This window comes from Aotus nancymaae, unplaced genomic scaffold (assembly GCF_030222135.1).
Source record: "Aotus nancymaae isolate 86718 unplaced genomic scaffold, 86718_ANA_hifiasm-v0.15.2.pri h1tg000014l, whole genome shotgun sequence".
NCBI lineage: Eukaryota > Metazoa > Chordata > Mammalia > Primates > Aotidae > Aotus > Aotus nancymaae.
The window spans coordinates 33,190,345-33,212,936 of record NW_026988425.1 but is presented as its reverse complement, the minus strand read 5'-3'; the positions used below and the strand labels follow the sequence as shown (position 1 = coordinate 33,212,936).

Sequence of the window (22,592 nt, the reverse complement as noted above, 5' to 3'; positions counted from 1 at the left end):
TGTTATAGACATTGTGAACCTTGAATTCAGGGGAATAGTCTTCACAAACTGCAATCAACAATTGTCATAGTTAGAACTTCTTTTGATGAAGGTCAACTAAGCGTTAATTGAGGCCATTACTAGTACTTCTCTATATCCTTAATGCTATGCCAGTTGAGGGTGGGGGGTGGGAGATGAAAATAATTAAGCACCACATGATAGAAGCATTCAGTGTTTTCCAAAGTGTGGTACGTGGATTATCTATGACAGAAACCTCAGGATGCTTGCTACAGTGCAGATTCCTGGGCCTCACACTAGATTTACTGAATCTCTGTTCAAGGCTGCTGGGCATATGCATTTTTAACAAGCTCTCCGTGTGATTCTGTTGCACACTAAAACTAGAGAACCCCTGGATGAGTGGGTCCACTTTATTGGACTAAATGGCTGTCTATCAATGACTTACTCTTTTTTTCTGTAGGAACAATAGTTTGTGACTCTGTGGGAGCAGCTCTTGGGAATTATAATGAAATAAATGCACTCAGTTCCAGGTGCTATCAAGTGAGAAACAAAGATAATTAACTAAAAGGCAACTTTTCTAACCTTATTGTGAGGAGATGGTTTTCTTCTAAAGCCAAAAACTGAGTACTTTCAGAAATAAACAACAGTATTAACCCTACTTCAGGATGAGGAATGACCAATTTAGTCATGAGGAAGAGTTGAGATGCTGTCCATTAACTTGAAGACATCCACAGAGACAGCAGATTGACTGAAGGCTGTCACTGTTTGGCGTCATTTTCATGACTTACCTCATTTAGTTCTTGTCGGCAAAAACCATTTTGTTATCATCGTTTTACAGATGAGAACGCTGAGGCTCAGAGAAACAAAATTACTTGTGCAAAGCTACACTGCTTGTTAATGCTGGAATTGAGTGCTGAACTTAGCCTGTCTCCAAAGTCGGGCTTCTTTTACTAGAGAAAAACAAACCATGCTATAGAATCTACTTCCAGCAGGAAATACGGCAGGCCAGGACTTGGCATCCGTGGTTGATATAGAGACTTGGAAATTAAGTCTGTTGAAGGTTTCAGCTCTAATTCCTTTGAAGAAATCTCCTTGATTCTGCCCAAGGGATGCCCTAAGAACCAGTTTCTCAGGCCAAGAAGATGCCTGGGATGTGCTGGAGGCTTAATTAGATGCGTCGGCCGTGGCTTCCAGCTCTAAAACTCTATCAAAAAGGAAAAAAGAGAAATTGATAAATTCTGTCCCTGCTCACATTTTTCCAGACTCAGTCACCACCGGTTCTCCCTCAGTTAGTGGGGTATCAGCTGATCTATTTAGTGGTAACTAAGGGCAGGCCTCTCCCTAGAGGAGAAGAATTCTGCTCCCCTCCCTGCTTGTTGGTGAGACCCACAAACTTTGTACTTGTGAGAAAGTTACTTCCATGGCCATGAGGAGAGAGAGAGCATTGGAATTGACATATATAGTGCCTTCTCCTTATCCCGCCAGTATCTGAAGCTGGACTGTGAGTTGGGCGTGTCAGGGTGTGTCCCACCTCCTGGCTCTATCAACTCAGAGTCTGACAAATTCCCATGACAACTACAAACGAGCAGTTCTGTCTCGCTTCCTTCTCTCCACCCTCCTGCCATCAGATCCTGCCTGCCCTGTCCATCTGTTCACACCTTCCTCCTTTTGCTCAGAACTTTAGTGATACTGACATCTGACAACTTTCGTTTTACTTTTGTGGGAGCCTTTTACCCCTTGCACAAATCCACATCCTCCTCTCCAGCCCTCAGGCAAGCCCACTGCTGTTGTTTTTCTGAGAACAACTTGCTCCATTGCCTGCCTGCCATCAACTTCACTTCATACTTCTGCTGAAGGAGTCCTGCTTTTGTCCATTATGCCCAGAGGCTGAATGTCAGAGTGTAGCCCTTTCATGCAGCTTAGCGATGGCTCAGGATCACTGCCACCCTGGCATTCCTCCCATCTGTCTGGGTGGGCAGCACCTCTCTGCCTATTTGCGTTTCACCCATGTGGCAGGGGGTAGCTTTTGCAAAATGCCTCTGTCTCTTTCTACAGAAACCTGTAACTTGTGGCCCAGGCATTCCTTAGCCTATCATAATAGCATATTAGCATAATAGCTAATAGCCCAATATACTTATCAGGCATTTACTATGTACTGATACTCATCTAAGCACTTTACACTGATTCATTTAATCCATGTGACATCTTTTAATAAGTTAATAAGTTACTGTCGGTGTTCATATTTATCAGATGAGGAAACTGAGGCCTAGAGAAGTTAAGTTACTTGTAGCTAAGAGTTGAGTCAAGCAAATGGACTCTAGATTACTTGCTTTTAAGGCACCGCTTTAAAATGTGCTTGCCGTAGATGATGCTGTGATGAAATGAGCAACTGTGCATTTATTTAGGAAGTGCCATATGCCAAGACCTCTGCTAGGCATTTTATATATAGTATCTCTAACAGTCATAACCCTGCAAGTTAAAACAGGTTTGGCTCCATCTCACAGATGAGACAACTGGCGCTCAGTGTGTTAAGCAATTGGACCAAGATCGCACAGCTCATGCTGTTTCTATTAAACCCTGTTATAAGTTTTTGATACTGTATTCTTTTGGAACCCACTTTGTCCATTTTCTAACAAAGATACATTTTTTCCCACCACTTGAATTTTGAGCTGCCAGCCAGGGCATGTAATTAGGCTCCTGCAAAAAGCATCTGAGATGGGTGAGGGACATGAAGGTTGATATTTCAGGGCTCTGAGGGGTACAACTCCCTCTAGATCTGGAACCCAGCTTCTAATTCTGTGTGTTCACAGCTCCCATCCCAGCTTCCTGCTGGAACATCTGTTCCCCTTCCATTCTGTCCTGAGGACAGTGGCAGCCTCCTCACATAGCCCTTATCCTGTCACATTTATTCCCAATGATTCATTTTAATTTTGGCGAAAGTTGCATTTTTTTATATGCAGGTGTTTCTATGGATTCTCTGAAGCCTGTGTGCAGTGCCCGGGTGTTCCCAATCTGGCTCCTGATGTATTTGCTCATGAAAACCAAACCATTATAGTGAAATAGGTCACATTTTGCAGTTCATTTTCTTTTAAGGCAAGAGCTCAAATTGGCCCTGATGACAGCTCTCATTATTATAGATGAATATGCTTATGATTATGAATCTCTCTCTTTCCTTACTTGGCCAATCTCTACAAATAAGCTGCCCAATATTGGAGCCACTAACTGCCTGTGGCCACTTAAATTTAAGATGATTAAATTTAAATAAAATTAAAATTTCAGTTTCTCTGTTGCATTAGCTGTATCTCAAGTGCTCAGCAGTCACATGGGTTAGCAGCTCCCAAACTGGACGGTGCAGGTAGAGAACATCTTTGTCACCACAGGAAGTTCTGTTGGACAGTGCTGTTTTAGGGCAGAGGGACCGGCTCTGTTGTTTTGCTGTATCCCTAACACCTGCTTGGCACATGGTGACTACCAGGAGAATACACCGATGTCTTCCTGGCTTCAGTCCATATTCCCTCAAACCACATGAGTTACTTGGGCTGTCCAGACCGATATGCAAAATCTTCATGAATTGATGACATCATAGGTCACTCTCCTCGTTGGCTTCATGGAGGCCACTTAGGCATCACAGCAGAGGGTAGGGTATGCTGGGAGAATCTTCCCATGATTCTACTCCCACCTTTCTTTATTCTGAGGCTTCTGTAATCTCTTGGCTTCTACTTTCTGCTGACTTATAATTTTGGCTGTGTATTGAATGAGAAAATGTCTGTCTCTTGCAAACCAACAAGAAGAAATAATAAGTCGGAGAGGTCCTCTCATGGCTTTACAGCTGTGACAAGTATCCTGGAGTCTGTAGATGTTCTATCTTGCCTTCGCTGTCTAAAAGAAGCCACTGTCACTGGCCTCTGAAACACAGCACTGGAATCCACAGCACCCATGGAAGTGCCGCTCCAGTGAGGGCTGTGTTGTGTGAAGAAGGACTCTGTGACACAGGACTCCAGGTCTGGGCTCTAGGCCCAGTGTCACCAGAGGCCATGGGTTGGCCTCTTGAGTTGTGTGAACACTAAGTCCTTCAGCACAAAAGTACCCAGGCATTGCAGTTCCCTTTCCTACTGGTAAATAAATGTCAACCTTGTCTTCCTGGCTGGGTTGTAAACCTTGAGGACAGTGTCAATACCCTTCTTTGACCTCTCAGGACAGGTCTGACCCTAAGAGTTAAACCCATCTTAGGAGATCATTGGCGAAGCAGTTTTCTAAACACCTCAGATGGGCACTAAACATTTTCCTAAAAGGACAAGAGAGTTGTAGGTGATAACACTTCTAGACTTGAATTCCAAAAGTAGTACTCATTGGCCAGTGTTCTGGAGCATATCACTGATTTTCCTATCTGTGAAATGAGATCCCTGTTTCCCTAGAAACTGACAGAGGGCTTTCTGCTTTAGACCCCTGAAACTCAGTCTCAGATCAAGGACTTTTGCATTATGTTTCTTTGTTTTCTTGAGTAAAGAATGCCATTAAACACTGTTAGCCAAACAGTTGTGTGAAGATGTGACTGGACACCCCCATGCAGGTAAATGTTCTAAAAGTTTCAGTGGAGTGTGGGATATAGGTCTCAACTCTGTAATAGAACAACTGGGAAACACGGGCTCTCCATTTGGGATCCATAGATATCCAGCAATAGGTTTTAGAGGAATCCATGAACCTGAAGAATTGTAGGCTACATTTTGGATACATGTGTATATGTGTACTTTTTTTTAATAAGGTCACAAAGGAATCTGTGACTCCCAAATATTTAATAACCCTGACTATAAAGATATTTCACTAAATTATTTGAGTGTAACTCTTCTATGAGATCAAACAACAGACTATGAAAGCACTGGTCTTAGGAGTTTCAGAGATCCTCATTAGCTATATAATTTTTCACTTTGTTTTTTGTATGAAAATAGAATTGGTTAAAATAAGCCTTCTTTTTTTTTTTAATTGTACTTTAGGTTCTGGGGTACATGTGCAGATCATGCAGGATTGTTGCATAGGTACACACATGGCAATGTGGTTTGCTGCCTCCATCCCCCTGTCACCTACATCTGGCATTTCTCCCCATGTTATCCCTCCCCGACCTCCCCACCCCACCCCCGCTGTCCCTCCCTTGGCACCCCTTAACAGACCCCAGTGTGTGATGCTTCCCACCCTGTGTCTATGTGTTCTCATTGTTCAACACCTGCCCCACCTATGAGTGATAATATGCAGTGTTTGATTTTCTGTTCTTGTGTCAGTTTGCTGAGAATGATGGTTTCCAGATTCATCCATGTACCTACAAAGGACACAAACTCATCATTTCTTATGGCTGCATAGTATTCCATAGTGTATATGTGCCACATTTTCCTTGTCCAGTCTATTGTCGATGGGCATTTGGGTTGGTTCCAGGTCTTTGCTATTGTAAACAGTGCCGCTATGAACATACGTGTGCATGTGTCTTTATAATAGAACGATTTATAATCCTTTGGGTATATGCCCAGTAATGGGATTGCTGGATCAAATGGAATTTCTATTTCTAGGTCCTTGAGGAAGTGCCACACTGTCTTCCACAGTGCTTGAACTAGTTTACACTCCCACCAACAGTGTAAAAGTGTTCCTATTTCTCCACGTCCTCTCCAGCATCTGTTGTCTCCAGATTTTTTAATGATCGCCATTCTAACTGGAATGAGGTGGTATCTCAATGGGATTTTGATTTGCATTTCTCTAATAATCAGTGATGAAGAGCATCTTTTCATATGTTTTTTGGCCTCATATATGTCTTCTTTTGAAAAATGTCTGTTCATATCCATCTCCTACTTTTGTATGGGTTTGTTAATTTTTTTCTTATAAATCTTTGTAGATTTATAGTTCTTTGTAGATTCTGGAAATTAGCCCTTTGTCAGATGGGTAGATTGCAAAAATTTTTTCCCATTCTGTTGGTTGCCGGTTCACTCTAATGATTGTTTCTTTTGCTGTACAGAAGCTCTGGAGTTTGATTAGGTCCCATTTGTCTATTTTGGCTTTTGTTGCCAATGCTTTTGGTGTTTTAGTCATGAAGTCCTTGCCTGTGCCTATGTCCTGAATGGTTTTGCCCAGGTTTTCTTCTAGGGTTTTTATGGTGTTAGGTCTTATGTTTAAGTCTTTAATCCATCTTATTGAATTCTTTACAGACTGGATTTTTCCAACTACCACATGGAGACTTTTTCATTGAGCCCGTGAAGAATCATCCACTGGCTGAGGGAGGGTACCACCCGCACATCATTTACAGAAGGCAGAAAGTTCCAGAAACCAAGGAGCCAACCTGTGGATTAAAGGGTATTGTGATTCAGATGATCTCCTTTGAGTTTGAGGATTCTGTTTTGCTCTTTCGGTTGTTTTATTAAAACATGACCTATTCTTATTCAAGTCTACTATCTCCTCTGTATTCTTTTTTTTCAATATCTTCATGACATTCAAATCTCTTCCGTATTCTGTTGCCAGAAAGTGTACATTCTTGTTGCTTATATAAACCCTTTCACTTATCAATACTCAAGTCTCTGCATATTCTTTTTTTTTTTTTTTTTTTTTTTTGAGACTGAGTTTCGCTCTTGTTACCCAGGCTGGAGTGCAATGGCGCGATCTCGGCTCACCACAACCTCCGCCTCCTGGGTTCAGGCAATTCTCCTGCCTCAGCCTCCTGAGTAGCTGGGATTACAGGCACGCGCCACCATGCCCAGCTAATTTTTTTGTATTTTTAGTAGAGACGGAGTTTCACCATGTTGACCAGGATGGTCTTGATCTCTTGACCTCGTGATCCACCCGCCTCGGCCTCCCAAAGTGCTGGGATTACAGGCGTGAGCCACCGCACCCGGCCAAGTCTCTGCATATTCTTAATGAGAAGAAAATAAAAGCATCTTTGCCACATTAATTGATGATCCTCATAAGACATTTATAATGAATTATTTTTTAAAACTCGTGTGAATATTCTAGAGGAAAATAATTAAAGTAAATACTTAATGATTTTCGGTATTAGCAGTGTTATAATACATTAGTGTGGAATATTACAGACAGCTCGTCACATCTGCATATGAAAGGCACATTTAAATGTTTGATGATGCTGATAATAATGTGTGAAGAAAAACTGAAAAAAATATCAACACCTTGTCAGATGATGAATTCAGTGAAGCCTCCTTTGACTGCACAAGGCTTTTGTAGTTTGCTGAGCTGCGTTCCCTGCCCTTAAGCCTCAAGAATGATCCGAATAATTGCTCCTCTTGGCCTTGTCACAGATAGTTTCAGGTAGTTTTCAGAAGTAAACTGACTTGAGTCATTTCCTTGCAACCCTCACATTCTTCTTAGTGTGTAGGAGATAGTAAACTATGCATTAGTTTATTGGGATTGGGAATCAGGATGGTTTCTTAAATATGGTATAATTTCTCCTTTCTTCAGAGAAGAAAACAATGCTAGAGGGACAGTTAACAAAAGGAAGCTATAATATTATTTATGTGTCTTAAGGATTTGGAAACCATGGACCTCAAAGGGAAAACAGATGATGAGAGAGTAAGGGAAGGTAGATCCTGAAAAGGGCGGGTGGGGTGGGAGGACTCAGAACTGGAGCTTTGCAAACAGGAGAATGAAAGGACAAGGGGACAAGCAACCTCTCTACAGACTGCACCCAGCCCCTATGCCAGATAGCAACTTCCCTGGGAGTGTCTTCTATCATCTTGGCAGAGTATGTATGCAATAAGAAGCTTTTGAGTCTAAAATGTTTTCTGAACACAAAAACGGACAACTGCTTTAAATTCTTAACTTTAGTAAGCTACTGCACCTTTGTTCTAAATTAGATAACTTACTGGCTGAATCCTCTAACAAGTACCAAGAAAAGGGATGAATTGGTTTGAGAGATGAAGGTATCAATACAGATAAGTTAGTCTCAATGTGAATATTTAGGGTTCTCTTGTTTGTCAGTGATTCAGTCACCTGGATAATTACCCAGTTGTTATTATACTCTGGGTGATGGGAAGCACTTTGTGATTTGATACCTTTTAAATCCCTAGAACATCAATATGGTGGAGAAAGTTACTAGGACACCAAGTGAACTTGGCATCCTTGCTCTGTGAAATGAGTGAGACTATTCCTCATCTGCCCACGTTGAACACCTCTTTCTCATAACTCCCCTGCTGAGGCAGAGTTAATTACAAATGAACTGAGAATAGCAAATATTTAGTCATGAAGACAGAAGGGATGAATAGGAAAAGAGTAGGGCTTACAAATATCATGGTCCCCTATTAAGGCATATACACCACCACAATTACAATATTTGTCACCCCGTTTCATATTATACTTCTAGGTCAACCTCAAGACTTTCCACTTCTAAAGAACCTTCTCTAATTAATGCTACCTTAGAACAATCTTTGTCTTGTGAATTTCTCCACCAGATGAAATTTCTCCACCAGATGGAATTTCTACCAGGTAGAATTTCTTCACCTTAGTACTTTGATGTGCTAAGCAAGTATAAGAGAGTATCTGGTAGAGAAGTTCCAAAAAAGATACTCTCTTATACTTGCCTAGTACCCCAGAATGTCAGAATTGAACAGCTCTGCTAGAAGAACCTTTGAGGGTGCCTAATTCCTTCTTTCACCAAAGAGGTGGTTGTGTCTTAGAGAAGGGAAATAATTGTCAAAAGCATCAATGTAATTAGTGTCAGAATATAGCCAAGCTCATGAGTCACGGTTCTATTCTACCTGAAGCTATATACAGCCTCCTGTTTATTTTTTATGTCTTCCTTGAATATAAACCTTGTTTCATCAATCATTCTCACAAGCCCTATTAGAATAGGTATTCCCTCCCCAGTCAGTGTAACAGAGGGTTCAGTGTGAAGAATTCAGTAAGTCATTGAAAAGGAACTGACAAAGAGTATTTCATAGCCATGAAGGTGAAACTAGAGTATATTAGTGTCTCATATATATGTCACTCATGGAAAGAAAAAGGAAACATGACTTTTCCAAATACTGAGGAAGTATCGACAGTGTGTGATCATCTCTCTTCCTCTGACAATACATGTAATGCAGTGTTTAAACAGTAGCTAGAGGATGGCTTATGCCTGTAATCCTAACATTTTGGGAGGCTGAGGCAGGAAGATCACTGGAATCCTGGAGCTCCAGACCAGCTTGGGAAATGTGGCAAAATTTCATCTCTACAAAAAATACGAAAGGTAGCCGGATGTGGTGGTGTGCACCTATACTCCCAGCTACTTGGGAGGATGAGATGGGAGGATTGCTTGAGCCCAGGAGGCTGAGGCTGCAGCGAGCTGTGATTACAGCACTGCACTCCAGCCAGGGTGACAGAGTGACACCCTGGCTCACAGAAAGGAAAAAAAAAAAAGAAAATTGAAAAGAACACAAACAAATGGACAAATATCCCATGCTAATGGATTGGAAGAATTAATGGCCATATTACCCAAAGCAATCTACAGATTCAATGCAATCCCTATCAAAATATCAATGCTGTTCTTCACAGAAATAGAAAAAAACACTTCTAAAATTTACACGGAACCACAAAAGACCCTGAATAGCCAAAGCAATACTGAACAAAAAGAACAAAGCTGGAGGCATCATGCAGCCTGACTCCAAAATATACTACAAAGGCATAGTAACCAAAACAAAATAGAATTTGCATAAAAACAGATGCACAGACCACTGGACAGAATAGAGAACCCAGAAAGAAGTTCATGTATTTATTATAGTCAACTGATTTTTGCTGGAAATTTTTTAGTTAGGGCAATAAAATTACTTTTTTCTCTATTAAAAAAAAAAAACAGTAGCTAGAGATTCAAGAATAGCTAATGTGCTTGTGAATATTCTTAAACTACAGATGACATTTATAATTTTTAAATCTTGGCATAACAAAATGTTCTTGGCCTTGCTGAACCAGGTAATTGCAGTGTTCTCATACCATATTGTCCTGCAGAGAGGACGGAATCAACTGACAGTAGTGTTGTCATTAAGCAACATTAAAATACATTTCATGCGTAGGTCAGTTGATGTTGCCAGACTGAATTACTGTGATATACATCACCTTTACCATATACAAAGCATTCTGCTTTTGTAATGTTTAAAGAGGAACACCCTAGATATTGAAGAAAGATGTTATTTAAAAGTACCCTAGTGCTTCAAGAGAGAAAAGATATCAATTAATTTCTCCTAAAATCTGTCCTTTCACTCATTTTTATTTCCCACGTAGAAAAGTGCCCAAATGTCATAATATGTCCCTTATCAATATGGCTTAATTTCTATTTTTCAGGCCTTTAATGTGATGCTATTTTGGTTTTGATTTGATTTGAACTACCTTTTCTTAAGTTGTTCAGCTAGTTTTGTTTGCTTTTCTAAGCCTGATGTTTTATAAGCTCTGCTGAAGTTCTTTTTTCCTCTAAGATCAACTTTCTGGAATCTATGGTAAACAGTGGGAAAATATAGCTTACCTGAATTAAATCCAGGACAAATTTCAAAACTTCACTTTATCAACAATGACAAGCTCCTTTCTCTAAGGCTTTTTGTTGAGGACACGATCACACTGGGACTTGAGAGGTGTTAGATGGAAGTCTCTGTGACAACTTTTGTTCCAGAAATCTGGGGAGGAATAATTAACACTGGTCAGATAAATAAGATGAGAACATCTACTGGGTCATCTATGGCAGAAAAGGGTCCTGGCAGGTAAGGTCAGAGTCTGGGATTTCATGCATTAGGATCTAGGCTGGAAATACAGGGTCTGGCTCCTGGCGTACATGCTTGCGTTCAAAATTTATTCATTCATTCAACAAACATCCACTAGGTATCTTCTGTGTGCCTGGTTTTTCCTAGGCTCTTTGGGTAGAATTGTAAATAGAATATCTTTCTTTATCTGAAGCACTGACAGCTTGGCTATAGGACATGAGTAAGTAGAGATCTAGTTCTGGACTTATCTTGACAATATATAGTAAGACCAAGAAGAGATTTGGAATTTTAATGCATATTTTGTACTTTTTGCTACTCAATATTAGGTCGCTAGGACTTGTAGCTGTTAATTCATTCATCTTCTCTTCTGTAGATTCTCCATCTCATGAACCTTTCACACTTGATTTAATCTCCTTTGAGTGGATCTGAACTGCTTTCAGGCTTGGGCTATTATACATTATGTTGAAAAGACCCTTCTTGTCCATGTTTCCTAGTACAAAGGTTTATAGATATTTCATTCCACTCAGTAGTAGAATGAAATTTGTAACCAGTAAGATAAATACATCTATGACTTTAACAGATAATGCAAAATTGTTCAAGACAGTGAATGAGAGCTCCCATTTTCACATATTCTATCTAGTCCTTGGCCTTCTCGCTTTTGCATGTAGTTAGTCTGGTGAATGTGAAGCGGTATCTCATTATGTTTAATGTAAAGTCACACATATCCTGTTGTGAATTTGGGTCCTAATCTATGGACCCTAAATCTATGGCTTGTGGCTATAGATTCTCAATGAATAGTTGTCTCCCCTGGACCCAGAGTCAAGGCCCACTTTGTTTGCTTACTTTGTTTGCTTTTTTCTGGTTTCCTTTTTCACTTAGTCTCTAGACTGACTTTTCACCCTATGGGTCCTAATGTCTTTTTTTCTCCAGAGCAAAAATAGGGAGCAGCAGATGCTCCAGATGAGCTGCCAGTGCCACATGCCAGTCAGGGTTCAATCAGATAAGCACAACCAGTAGGAAACGTATATTAAGAAATTCATTGCAAGAAATTGGCTCGAGCAATAGTAGGGGCTGGCTAGGCAAGTCCTAAATCCATGGGCAGGCCATCCGAAAGGGCAGATTATAGCTCTTAGGCACAGGCTGAAGCAGCTGTGCTCAAGAAAGACAGCATTTCTTCTTCTGGAAAGCCTTAGCTCTGCTCTAACCCAGTTCTGCTTTTCAGCTGATTAAATCAATCCTGCTACATTATGAAGAGTAATTTTCCTTACTAAGAGTCAATTGATTATAGGCTTTAATCACATCTACAAAATGCCTTCCTAGCAACACCCAGATTAGTGTTTGATTGAATAATAGAGAAACCGTGTTGACACATAAAGAAGGTCATCATGCTGCATCTTTTACTTTTCTCTCTGAATTGTTTTGCTTATTTTTTTTCTACTTTTGGCCTCTGAGGATTTCCTCTTTCTTTCATGTTTTGCCATGGTGAGGGGCTTAATACCAGAGAATGTTTAAGAATATCTTGTCTCTTGCAAGAAATCAAAGCCTCAAGTGAATTTCTTATCTAAGACATTTGGAAATTGTGAGTTGCTTTATAAAATTACATGCTCAAATATTGTCAAATACAAATAAATGTAAACATTATAATACCATTAACACTAGCTCATTGGAATTAATTAGCTTATCAGATCACCAATCTGATAAATCAGAGCGAAGTTAAAAACTTGGGGGATGTTTATAATTTTGTTCTGATTTCATGGAAATGCAGTTAGTGGAAGATTCTAAATGACCACCAAACTCCACATTGCGTTTAACATGTACTCAGTAGATGGTACTGTTTTCTTTCCTTGGCTAACACAAACATTTCTCTATACAACCTGCCTGAATCTTGTCTTCAATTTGATTACTTGATTGCCTTATGATTAGAGGTGGTTCCACAGTAGTTTGTGCTTTGCTTTGCTATGAGATAGTTAACATTTTAATTGTTGCTCTATATTTGTTTTATATTTTTTTATTCTATTTTTGGAGGGGTGGCATGTGCATATATATTATTATTACTATCTGCTATAAGAACTGGTGGGTGGATTGATAAAGTGCTTCAAGCTTTTGCTAATGAGAGGGATGAGAAGACTGTTGGTGAAAATTTTGGGAAATGCTTAATGCATGAATGTATAGAGAGATAAAATAATGACGCTGTTGGTTTTGTTTGCTTAATAAAATTCGACACCAAGACTTTAGGACCTCCGAGTTCCCGAGGCCTCAACACAGTTGCTCTGTAGCTCTGAGGTACTCAGTTGTTTTTTTTTTCTTTTAATATTTTTTTCATTAACCAGGCCTCATGCTGATAATCTGCGATAATCTTCTTCTTTGCATTTCCTCAGCACTGGACAATCTGTTGGCATGTTCCCCCATTACTTAATGTGTCTGGGTTTCCATGCCCCATAAGGAAATGGCTCTCCTGGAAACACAGCATCTGCTTGTCTCATCTCCTCCACGATACCCTGTGCCGAGCCCATGCTGTCACAGTGGCGGGGGCTGCACTGAAGTGCAGAACTGAGCTCAGAACAGCCAAGAGCACTGTGGGAAGTGTTCTGGGGTGGGAGGGGCCTTTGGATCAGTATGAGCAAAGGATCAGTTTCTCCTGACAGATAGTTCTTTGGTAGGACAGAAAGTCCTAATGCTAAAGAAATGTTACTTGATGTGTTTACTATCTAAGCTCTCTGGCATTTCCTACAACTCTGTAGGGCAGTGCATAAGTAGCTTCGAGCTTTGCCCTTCATCATTCCTGTGCTGCCATCTGCCTGGGGTGGAGGCAGGAGGAGGCTTGTTCTACTCTGACCCACCTTCTGGCTTCATCTGGCAGAGTCCTGAGAGAGCCTCTAAGCTTTCTACCCCTCACCCGTAGAGTCATCAGAAATTCTGATGAGAAAGTGATATCCACTCTAAAGAAAACCCCCAAACAGTTGGGCACAGCAGCTCATGCCTGCAATGTCAGTGCTATGGGAGGCCTATGTGGGAGGATCGCCTGACCCCAGGAGTTCAAGACCAGCCTGGGCTACATAGTGAGACACTGTCTTTACCAAAAAAATTTTTGAAAAATTGGTCAGGAGTGGTGGTGCACATCTGTAGTCCCAACTACTCAGAAGGCTGAGCCAGAAGGATTGCTTAGGCAGGGAGATTGAGGCTGCAGTGAGCTATGATCATGCCACTGCACTTCAGCCTGGGTAACAGTAAAACCCTGTCTTTCATTTTTTCAAAAAAAAAGAAAGAAAGAAAACCCAAAACAAAGGACTAAATTTCTAACTTCAAAACTCTGGGTGGCGCATAAACCCCTGGTGAGGTTTGCCTTCTTTAATCCATGTCCTCAGTCAACTCACATTATTACCAAGTCCTGTCATTTCTGCCTCCCTAAATAGTTTTCTAAATTGTCTGCCTTTCCCAGTGTCATTATTGTGCTCCAGCATCTGTCAGCTGTCAATTGGATGACTGCAGCAGCCTCCTAACTAGTATGCCTGCCCTTGGTGTCTCCCACTACAAATCAGATAAATATTTCCAAAACACAAATCAGATCATATCTTTCCCATGACTAAAGACTATCAGTAAACCCATTACCCTCCAGATAAAGACCCAACTCTTTTAATGCCTTTTGGGAGCTCATTCTCTAGATGACCACCAGCTCTGTCTCCACTTTCATCTCTTGTCACTCCAAATACAGCCTTGTGTCATCCTGACCTCATTTTTATTTGTTAAAGAAGCTTTGCTTTCCATCATCGCTAACCCTTCCCCTTAGATTCCTTCTCCCTGGTAAATTTGTTCTCCCCAAATGCTTTCTGAGTTACTTGCACTTATTCTGTAGGACCCATGCATGGCTTCCACTAGAACACTAGCTACTTTATACCCTACCACACGCTCTATCATATGATGAACACCTGTTTATGTCCTTCCCTAGACAAGAAGCTCAGTGGGACAGGAGTCACATCTGCTTGTGCCCGGGGGTGTTCCCCAGATCTGGCACAGTTCCTAGCCAGGGCAGGAACTTACATATGTTCAACCGAAGTATTGAACTTACTGTCTGTGATGAATTTTATAGCTTATTAGAATTTTACCTCTATGGAGCCAGTTTAACCCCTGAGAATAGCCATCCTTTCCTGGAGAAATTTAGTGTGTGCTCTGAATGGCCTGAGCTGCAACTTACCTCACTCCTGAAGGGGAATGTGCACCAGAGACAAAGATGTGGCAAGGGTGGCAGCTAGTGGCCTGAGGTTGTAGTTAAAAATGAAAAGACTACTTAAAATCTTTACTTTGGAGAAAAGCAGATTATGTATATATGGATGGATGGATAGAAGGAAAGAAGGGTGGCTGGATGGATGCATGGATGGATGGATGGTTGGATGGATAAATAGATGGATGGATAGATGCAGATAGAAAAAGAAAGCAAGTGGTTTCATTTACTCAACGAGCTCCCACACTCACATTGTGCCAGACACCAGGTACTTAGGATACAGGGGTGAACAAAATATTGAGTCAGGCAGAAATATAGAGATGGAGGCCTGCGAGAGCTCTCGGGTAGAGAGGAGCAGGTGTGTTCTCTAGGCAGATGCAAAAGAGGCAGGAGCCTTGGAGGATGATAGGGAAGATTAGGTCCCGAGGCCCAGTCAGTTGACTACAGCAATCCTAGCAAATTGGGTGCTTATCCCTGAGCCTAGATCATGCATGATTTTTAGCTTCCTGTGGGCAGTGGGAGGACAAATTCTCATCTGGTCCACTAAGTAGATTTCTGGCAGTCTTCCAGTCTCATTTCGAATGGTGCTGCCATCCCCCACCCTGGACAGCCTTCAAGGCCTGCTGCCCGCCCCCCACTTTCTTGAACTCAATCTGCATTCTGATATGGCCCCTCATCAGTCTACCTCATCTCCCACCACTCTCCCCTTCCTTTTCTGCCTCCTCAGTGTTCCCTGAAGTGGGCTCACTGCAGGGCCTTTGCCCTGGCTGTTCTCTCTGCCTGGAACACTCCTCTCCCAGATTTCTTTATGGCTCACCCTTTCATGCTAATCAGCTCAAAATACCGAGCGAAGCCTTCCCTGACCACTGCTTAAGATCACTTTCCCTCCATCACTTTGTAAGCCCTTTATCCTACTTTATTTTTTCACAGTACTTGTCATCACCCAATGTTATTTTAGCTGCTTGCTTGTTTATTGGTTTATTGTCTGTCTTCCATGAACCAGAAATATGCTCCATCCAGGCAAATGCTTTCTTGCTTTTGTTCTCTGCAGTATTGGTCAGTTGCCTAAGAGAGCTGGCCATAGTCATGAGCATCTGGTAAATGTTGAATGAATGAATGAGTAAATAAATGAATGAATTATGGCTTCATTAGTGATTATCCTGTTGAACTTGTATCTTATTTCCACCAGTAGACACATCTTTGGATTTGAAGTATCACGCCTAGTGTCTGATGGGTACTAATTATTTAACAAATGTCTGTTAATTAATTGCATGAGTAAATGATGTGTGTTTGCAGTGTGGTGCTGCAGGTGTGAGTAGATATCAGTCTTACCTGGGCCAAGGGTTTCAGCATTCCAAGAGCACTGGGAGCCACTGAGGCAAGGCAAATGTGTTCTTCGGCAGCAACTAATGTTAACTATGAATTTGTCCCACAGCCGACAAATGCCAGTGTTTGGGAAAACAAACATTCCCACCCCCACAGTGTCCCATTTCTGTGCCACAGCCGGAAGCCTCATACATCACCACAAAATTGTTTTTTCTTTTTAAGGGGAAGGACGTTTACTTGTTAGATTTGACATCAGATGTTTGAGGAAATTATCAGTGTACTTTATGCTCTAATCCTCCCTTTCAAAGGCAGGTAAGTGAATTCCCTAGGACAATTTTTGGGCCAATATGCCAAAAATGAGAAACTTCAAGACCTTTGTTTACACTGCTTTGTGTGTCATTAATTGACCTCCTTTTCCTCAAGAAGTGTTAATTTGTCAGATACTAAGGGACACCGCTCTGAACCTGTCGGATTAGACCCTGCCCTCAGGGCCTTACAGTCTAGTGGAAAATGAACTTAAACAAAAATCACAAAATCAAATGCCTGAACATTGTGACAAATACTACAAGAGTATGAGCAGAGGAAATTGATATAATCAGGAGGGTTAGAAATGCGCCCCCAAAATAAGCCATAAAAGTGGGTTTGGATTCTTAGGGAGTCATTTCCCAAGATCACTTCCACTGGGTATTCAGCACTTGAGGATTGGTGTCTCTGACGAGCTAAACTGTGTCCTGCCCAAAATCCATACGTTGAAGTCCTAACCCCCAGGGCCTCAGAATGTGGCTGCATATGGAGGTAGGGTCTTAAAGATGTAATTGAGTTAAAATAAGGTCATTATAGTAGGCCCTAATCCAGTATGACTTTGCCCTCATAAGAAGAAGACATTTTGACACAAACGTGTCCAGAGGAAAGACGCTATGAGGACACAGAGAGAAAGTCCCATCTGCAAGCCAAGGAGAGGCCTCAGGAGAAACCCAGCCTTCAGACACCTTATCTAGGCCTTCCAGCCTTCAGAATTGTGGGAAAATCTGTTCCTGTGGTTTAGGCTGCCGGTGTGTGGCACTTGGTCATGGCAGCCCTGGCAGATGAACACAGCATCCACTGGCCATACTGTAGGCACAGTGCTTCTTTACTCCTCCCAACCCAGGAGCATTTAGTTACGCTGTGTGTGCACGGGAGACTGTACACACACACACACACACACACACACACACACACACACACACATCAGTGAGGTTTTCTCAGGGCTGGCTGCAGGGGACTGACTAGCAAGGCCACACGAGGCCTTACACTAGAAAGAGTTTCATACTTGGGGTGTAGGGCTTTGAAGTGGCGTCTTGAAATTCTTAATGGTTTTAATCTTTGAATGTCCACTTTGTAAGTGACGTCTGAGGAGACAGTGGAGCACAGGCTGAGACCTGGGACGTGGCCTCACTCACAGTCTACATCTTGCCAACATCCTGCCTTCTGGAGTTGGGTTCTCCGTCAGTGTCTCCCTGACCCCTTGGTTCCTTGGCTCCATCTGGCTTCTCCCTTTCTGCTCCAATCCCACTGCCACTGTGACCCCCTGTCTTGGGCAGTGACCAGGTTACATGAAAGCAGAGAGGCCTGGACTTCGTTGTCCCTCTCTGCCCCAGTAGGAGCCTGGGTGCAAAGGGGGAGGGTCAGGATTGGGTGTGTACCACACGGTGTCTTGGAGTGGGACATAGCAGTCATCCTCTCCATCCCAAGATGGCATTTGGCAGGTGACTCAGGGGACCTCTCACCCCCGCACCCCCATCATCCAGGTACCATGCACATCCCTGTGCAGAGTTTTCAATCTCTTGGGAGCCACCCATCTGTGGTGGGTTGGAGTGGTGGGCCCCTCGGTGGGGGAAAGACTGACTTCCCTGCTCCAGGCCAGGGCCCTACATTTTTATTTTGCACTGTGTTCTACAAATTATGTAGCTGGCCTTGGGATTAGAGTTGCTTCACTTGCAAAAAATTCAGGTAAATCTGACACACATTAATGATATTCCTGAGACTGCTGTATTGTTAGCCATAGATGGAAAGCAATGATTATTTATTATTCTTTCTAGTCTTGCTTATATATAGTCAAATGAGTTTTACATTTTTCTCTCTTCACATTAGAGTTTAGAGAGAAATGGACCAGAAACTGGGAGAATTATGTTTTGGTACCACCTCTGTCATTCCTTGACTTGGGCAAGTTACATAAATCCCAGTCCTTGATTTTCCTTATCAGTAACATGAAGGGGTTGGAAGACCTTTAAGGATTCTCCTAACTTTCCTTTATGGATTCTCTTAACTTTCGTAAGTTATGAGTCTTTCTGTTTTGATTCCACAATATCTAGAAACAAGGCAATCTTGAGATTCTTTATTCGTACCAATGTGGTTTAGAGCCCATCAAGTGGGCTTGTACACACTGGCATCCCACACCTATAAGTAAAGATCTTAACCCATCTTTCTGGTAATCCTGACATCAGGCTCTCGGGTACTTTCTCCTCCTAGGCCTTCTGCCTTCTTTACACTCTTGCTCCATCCCTAACAGCCGTAAACTGAGGCGCACAGGCCCACTGCTCCCGGCGCTTTGCCTCTGATCCAGAAAGGACAGCCAGGACCTAAGGAGGTGGCAGAATTTCAGGGTCATGAGTGAGTGGATGTGTCTAGCTCATCATCATGGACCAGAAAATTGAAGGGAGGTAGTGGCAGTCCTAGAAACTGAGTCTGGATGGAAGATCCCTAGTATCTGTCGAGGAGAGAGGTGAGAGTATGACAGATTTGAGTGCCTACTTATCCAGGGCATGGCTCCTTATCCTGGAGTCAGATGGGTAAGACCACACATGTGTGCACACACATACACAAAAATGCACACACATACACAAACATGCACACACATACAGTTTCATTTGAAATGTGGTATTTGGTTAAAAAGACTCCACATGCATTTGAGTAGTATCAAATACAACAAGGCTATTATTTTAAGTTCAAGACCTAGCATTTCAGCTAAACTCAGCCCAGTGTGTGTGTGTGTTATGAAGAAAGTATGTGTGTTTGCCTATATGTGTGTGCATGTATGTGTATGAAGGTGTGTGTGTTTGCCTATGTGTGTGTGTGTTTATGTGTGTGTGAAGGAGTGTATGTTGATGTGTGGGGTGTATGTGTGTGTTTAAACATTCATCTCATCACACACTGTCAGCTCCAGGAGGTAAAGATGGTTTGCTCAACTGTGATGACTCAGGGATTTGTGGAAATTCTATCGGTTCTCTCTAAATGCACCATGTTGAAAGCCTGAGGTACTCTCCCAGTCAACAGAGGAGCTCTTTGTTTAACCTGACTGACAAGGGAGTCTAAACACCTCTGAACGAAGGGCTTTCCCTTGCTGGGGAAGTTGTGCTAAGAATAAAGCCAATGTCAACCCCACCAGCAGCCAACCAGCACTCTGGCTGCATTTCTGAGGGAATTACTGCTGCTAAATTGACACCAGAAACTGGCAGAGGGCTCATTTTTTGTGAGCATCTTCTCTGCACTCCATCCTCTCCAAGACATTACATAGGGAGTCAGCCTTTGTGCCAGTTCCTCCAGAACACTGGTCTTGTCTTTTCAGCTCCTTCTCAATAGGCTCAGCAGTGCTGAGGGCTTGAGGACTGGCTCTGTCCTTCCTCAGCCCGGACAGCAGCATGATGTGGAAACTGATCAACTTAGTGGGTTTCCCATGGCGCTGATGTTGATGTGCAGAAGAAAGGCACTGCAAATGCAGGTCTGGTAGGAACATCAATTTTGATACAATATCTGCAACTAGGGACCATTCCTAAGCAAAGGACAGAGCAGGTGACCCGTGACCTGAGAGGTGAAAGCCAAAAGATTTTTCTCATTAGCTCTTCGTGGGGCTTCAGAACTCTTTCGGTCTCGTTTCCCCTGGAATATACATGAGGCATCAAAGACACTATTTACATACCTTCTTCTCTTGGGAACAGTTCCAACCCAAAGCAACTATTAGCATTGGAAAAGCTCACCTGATTGGAGAAGTTCCATACTTTATGCCTGAGTAACAAAAAAAAAAAAAAAAGAAAGAAAAAAAGAAAAAGAAAGAAAGAAAAGAGAGAGAGAAAGAAAGAAGAAAGAAAAGAAAAAAAAAATCAAAGGGCAGTCCCAGCAGCCGCAGAACAGTGGTTTATCTACTCCTGCTCCTGGTTCGGAGAATGGCACTTATCAGGGGCTGGTGAGAGAGCAGGGTTATGACCTTCTAAGATGGGGAGGCCATTATCAAAGCCCCCAGGTAGCCCCATCCCACACACTTTCCACTAGTGCCCATATTGGGATGAATCCTTTGGCATTCTTTCTTAAAACTTCAAGAGATCTCTTTAAGATTCTGCAGTTGGGTGAGGCTGTCTATACCCACGGTAGCCTAAGGTTAAGGTCAAGGCTTAACAGTGGTACCAGGCAGTTTGGATCCCAACTAGCTGGCTGTCCTTGGGCAAGTGACTACTTTTCTCCTGCTGTTACTTCTTGTTTCTATTTTCTCCTCTGTAAACTGTGGGCAATAAAAATGTTGCACAAAGGTAGGGTGGGTGACTGAGAGCTAAAGGCTCACCGTTCCTGAAAACTGCAATTCCAAATTCCAGAGTCCCCTGAAAACCGAAAGTCTTTCAGTGACTGTTCAGCAAGCTCCCTTGGTGGCAAAATCGGACTTGAATTAATGCGAGGTTATGTATGATATTTTGTAAATCTCAGTGAGAATAGCTGTACATTTTGCTGCAGAAATATCCATGTGTTTGATTTCAGGATACTACTCTGAAAATACCCAGGTATTTGGAAGCATAGAATATATAAATTAAATTTTTAAAAAACTTGTGGTAAAATACACATAACACAAAATGCACTATCTTGACCACTTTTAAGGGTGCAATTCCATAGTGTTTGTATGTTCACACTGTTGTGCAACCAATCTCCAGAACTCTTTTTACTTGTTAAACTGAAACTCTGTACTATCAAACAACTCCCCATTTTTCCCTTTCCCCAGCCCCTGGCAACCACCATTTGACTTTCCAAATTGCTTTTATAATTGCAGAAATTCCAAATTCCAAAGCACATCTGGCCTCGCAAGCATTTCAGATAAGGGATTGGGAATCTTAATCAGGGAAGGGGAATGGCTAACATTTAACAGAGTCACCACTTTTCGAAATGATCCTGGGAAATGGAGTTTTTCCCGTCTTACAGGTGTCTGTCCACCACAGCACACTGCTTCCCAACATTGGAGCCCTTTTGTACAAGATGGCAGAGTGCCAAGAACAAGGGTCATTGGATTCTGATCAGAGCAAAGAGAATGCAGTTACTTACATGGGATGTTTGATACTTTCCCTTCCTTTCTGTCATTCCCTTGATCTCATTCTTTCAGTAAGTAGAAGAGTACACGCTGGCAGCTGGTTCTGGGATCTACTTTTTATTTCCATTCCAGGGAGCATGATGTAGGACGCTTTTACAGTGAAAAGGCATGAAAACCTTCATGCAGACTAAACTTGTGGGGAAGACACTGACAGTCTGTTTAGAACTTGCTGGAAGCCATTGAAGGCCAGATTTATCTGTTTTTGAAGAACTCTCTAGGAATCTTCAGAAAAGCAGTAAGACTTACCCTGCTGTTTTTCAGCAGATCACAGAACAGAGACCGGTTCTGAGTCATGTTCCCTATAACTGGAATAAGACAGGGAATTTCTGCCACATTTCATAATGTGTGTGAGTGAAACGACAGCTCAGACTTATTGAAAAACCCGACAGTGGTCAGGCATCGTCATGGGAATGTCTTCTCCACACCGCCCATTCCGTAAACAACCTGGGGAAATGTTGAGGTTGCTTTCTGTGTGAGGCTTGTGCTTTCTTTTCCTGTTTGTAAATACCAAGGATAAAAGTGGATGCCTTCAGAGCTGGAAGCCTATGAACACAAAAATTCTGCAGAATACAGAACCCTCTGATGGACCACTCTTGATATATATGAAATAATCTTAGTACCAGAACTTCCACTTTTGGGTTATGGAAAATACGCCAAGAATTATGTTTTAAAAACAAAGTAGAGGCTGGGCTTGGTGGCTCACGCCTGTAATCCCAGCATTTTGGAAAAGGCCGAGGCAGGCAGATCACCTGAGGTCAAGAGATCGAGACCATCCTGGCCAACATGGTGGAACCCCGTCTCTACTAAAAATACAAAAAAATTAGCTGGACATGGTGGCACGCACCTGTAGTCCCAGCTACTCAGGAGACTGAGACAGGAGAATTGCTTGAACCTGGGAGGTGGAGGTTGCAGTGAGCTGAGGTCGCACCACTGCACTCCAGCCTGGCGCCTGGTGACAGAG

The 22,592-nt window shown here is 42.2% G+C and overlaps 1 protein-coding gene across 2 annotated transcripts in view; it reads left to right on the top strand.

Annotated features, from left to right (window-relative positions):
- The window catches only part of ADAMTS12 (ADAM metallopeptidase with thrombospondin type 1 motif 12), a 367,261-nt gene that overhangs the window by 146,347 nt on the left and 198,322 nt on the right, over positions 1–22,592 (top strand). For both annotated transcript variants that reach the window (XM_021671873.2, XM_064375917.1), the window contains exon 3: positions 6,183–6,327. In XM_021671873.2, the coding sequence (XP_021527548.2) occupies positions 6,183–6,327 (145 nt within the window). The remainder of the gene's footprint in view (positions 1–6,182; positions 6,328–22,592) is intronic.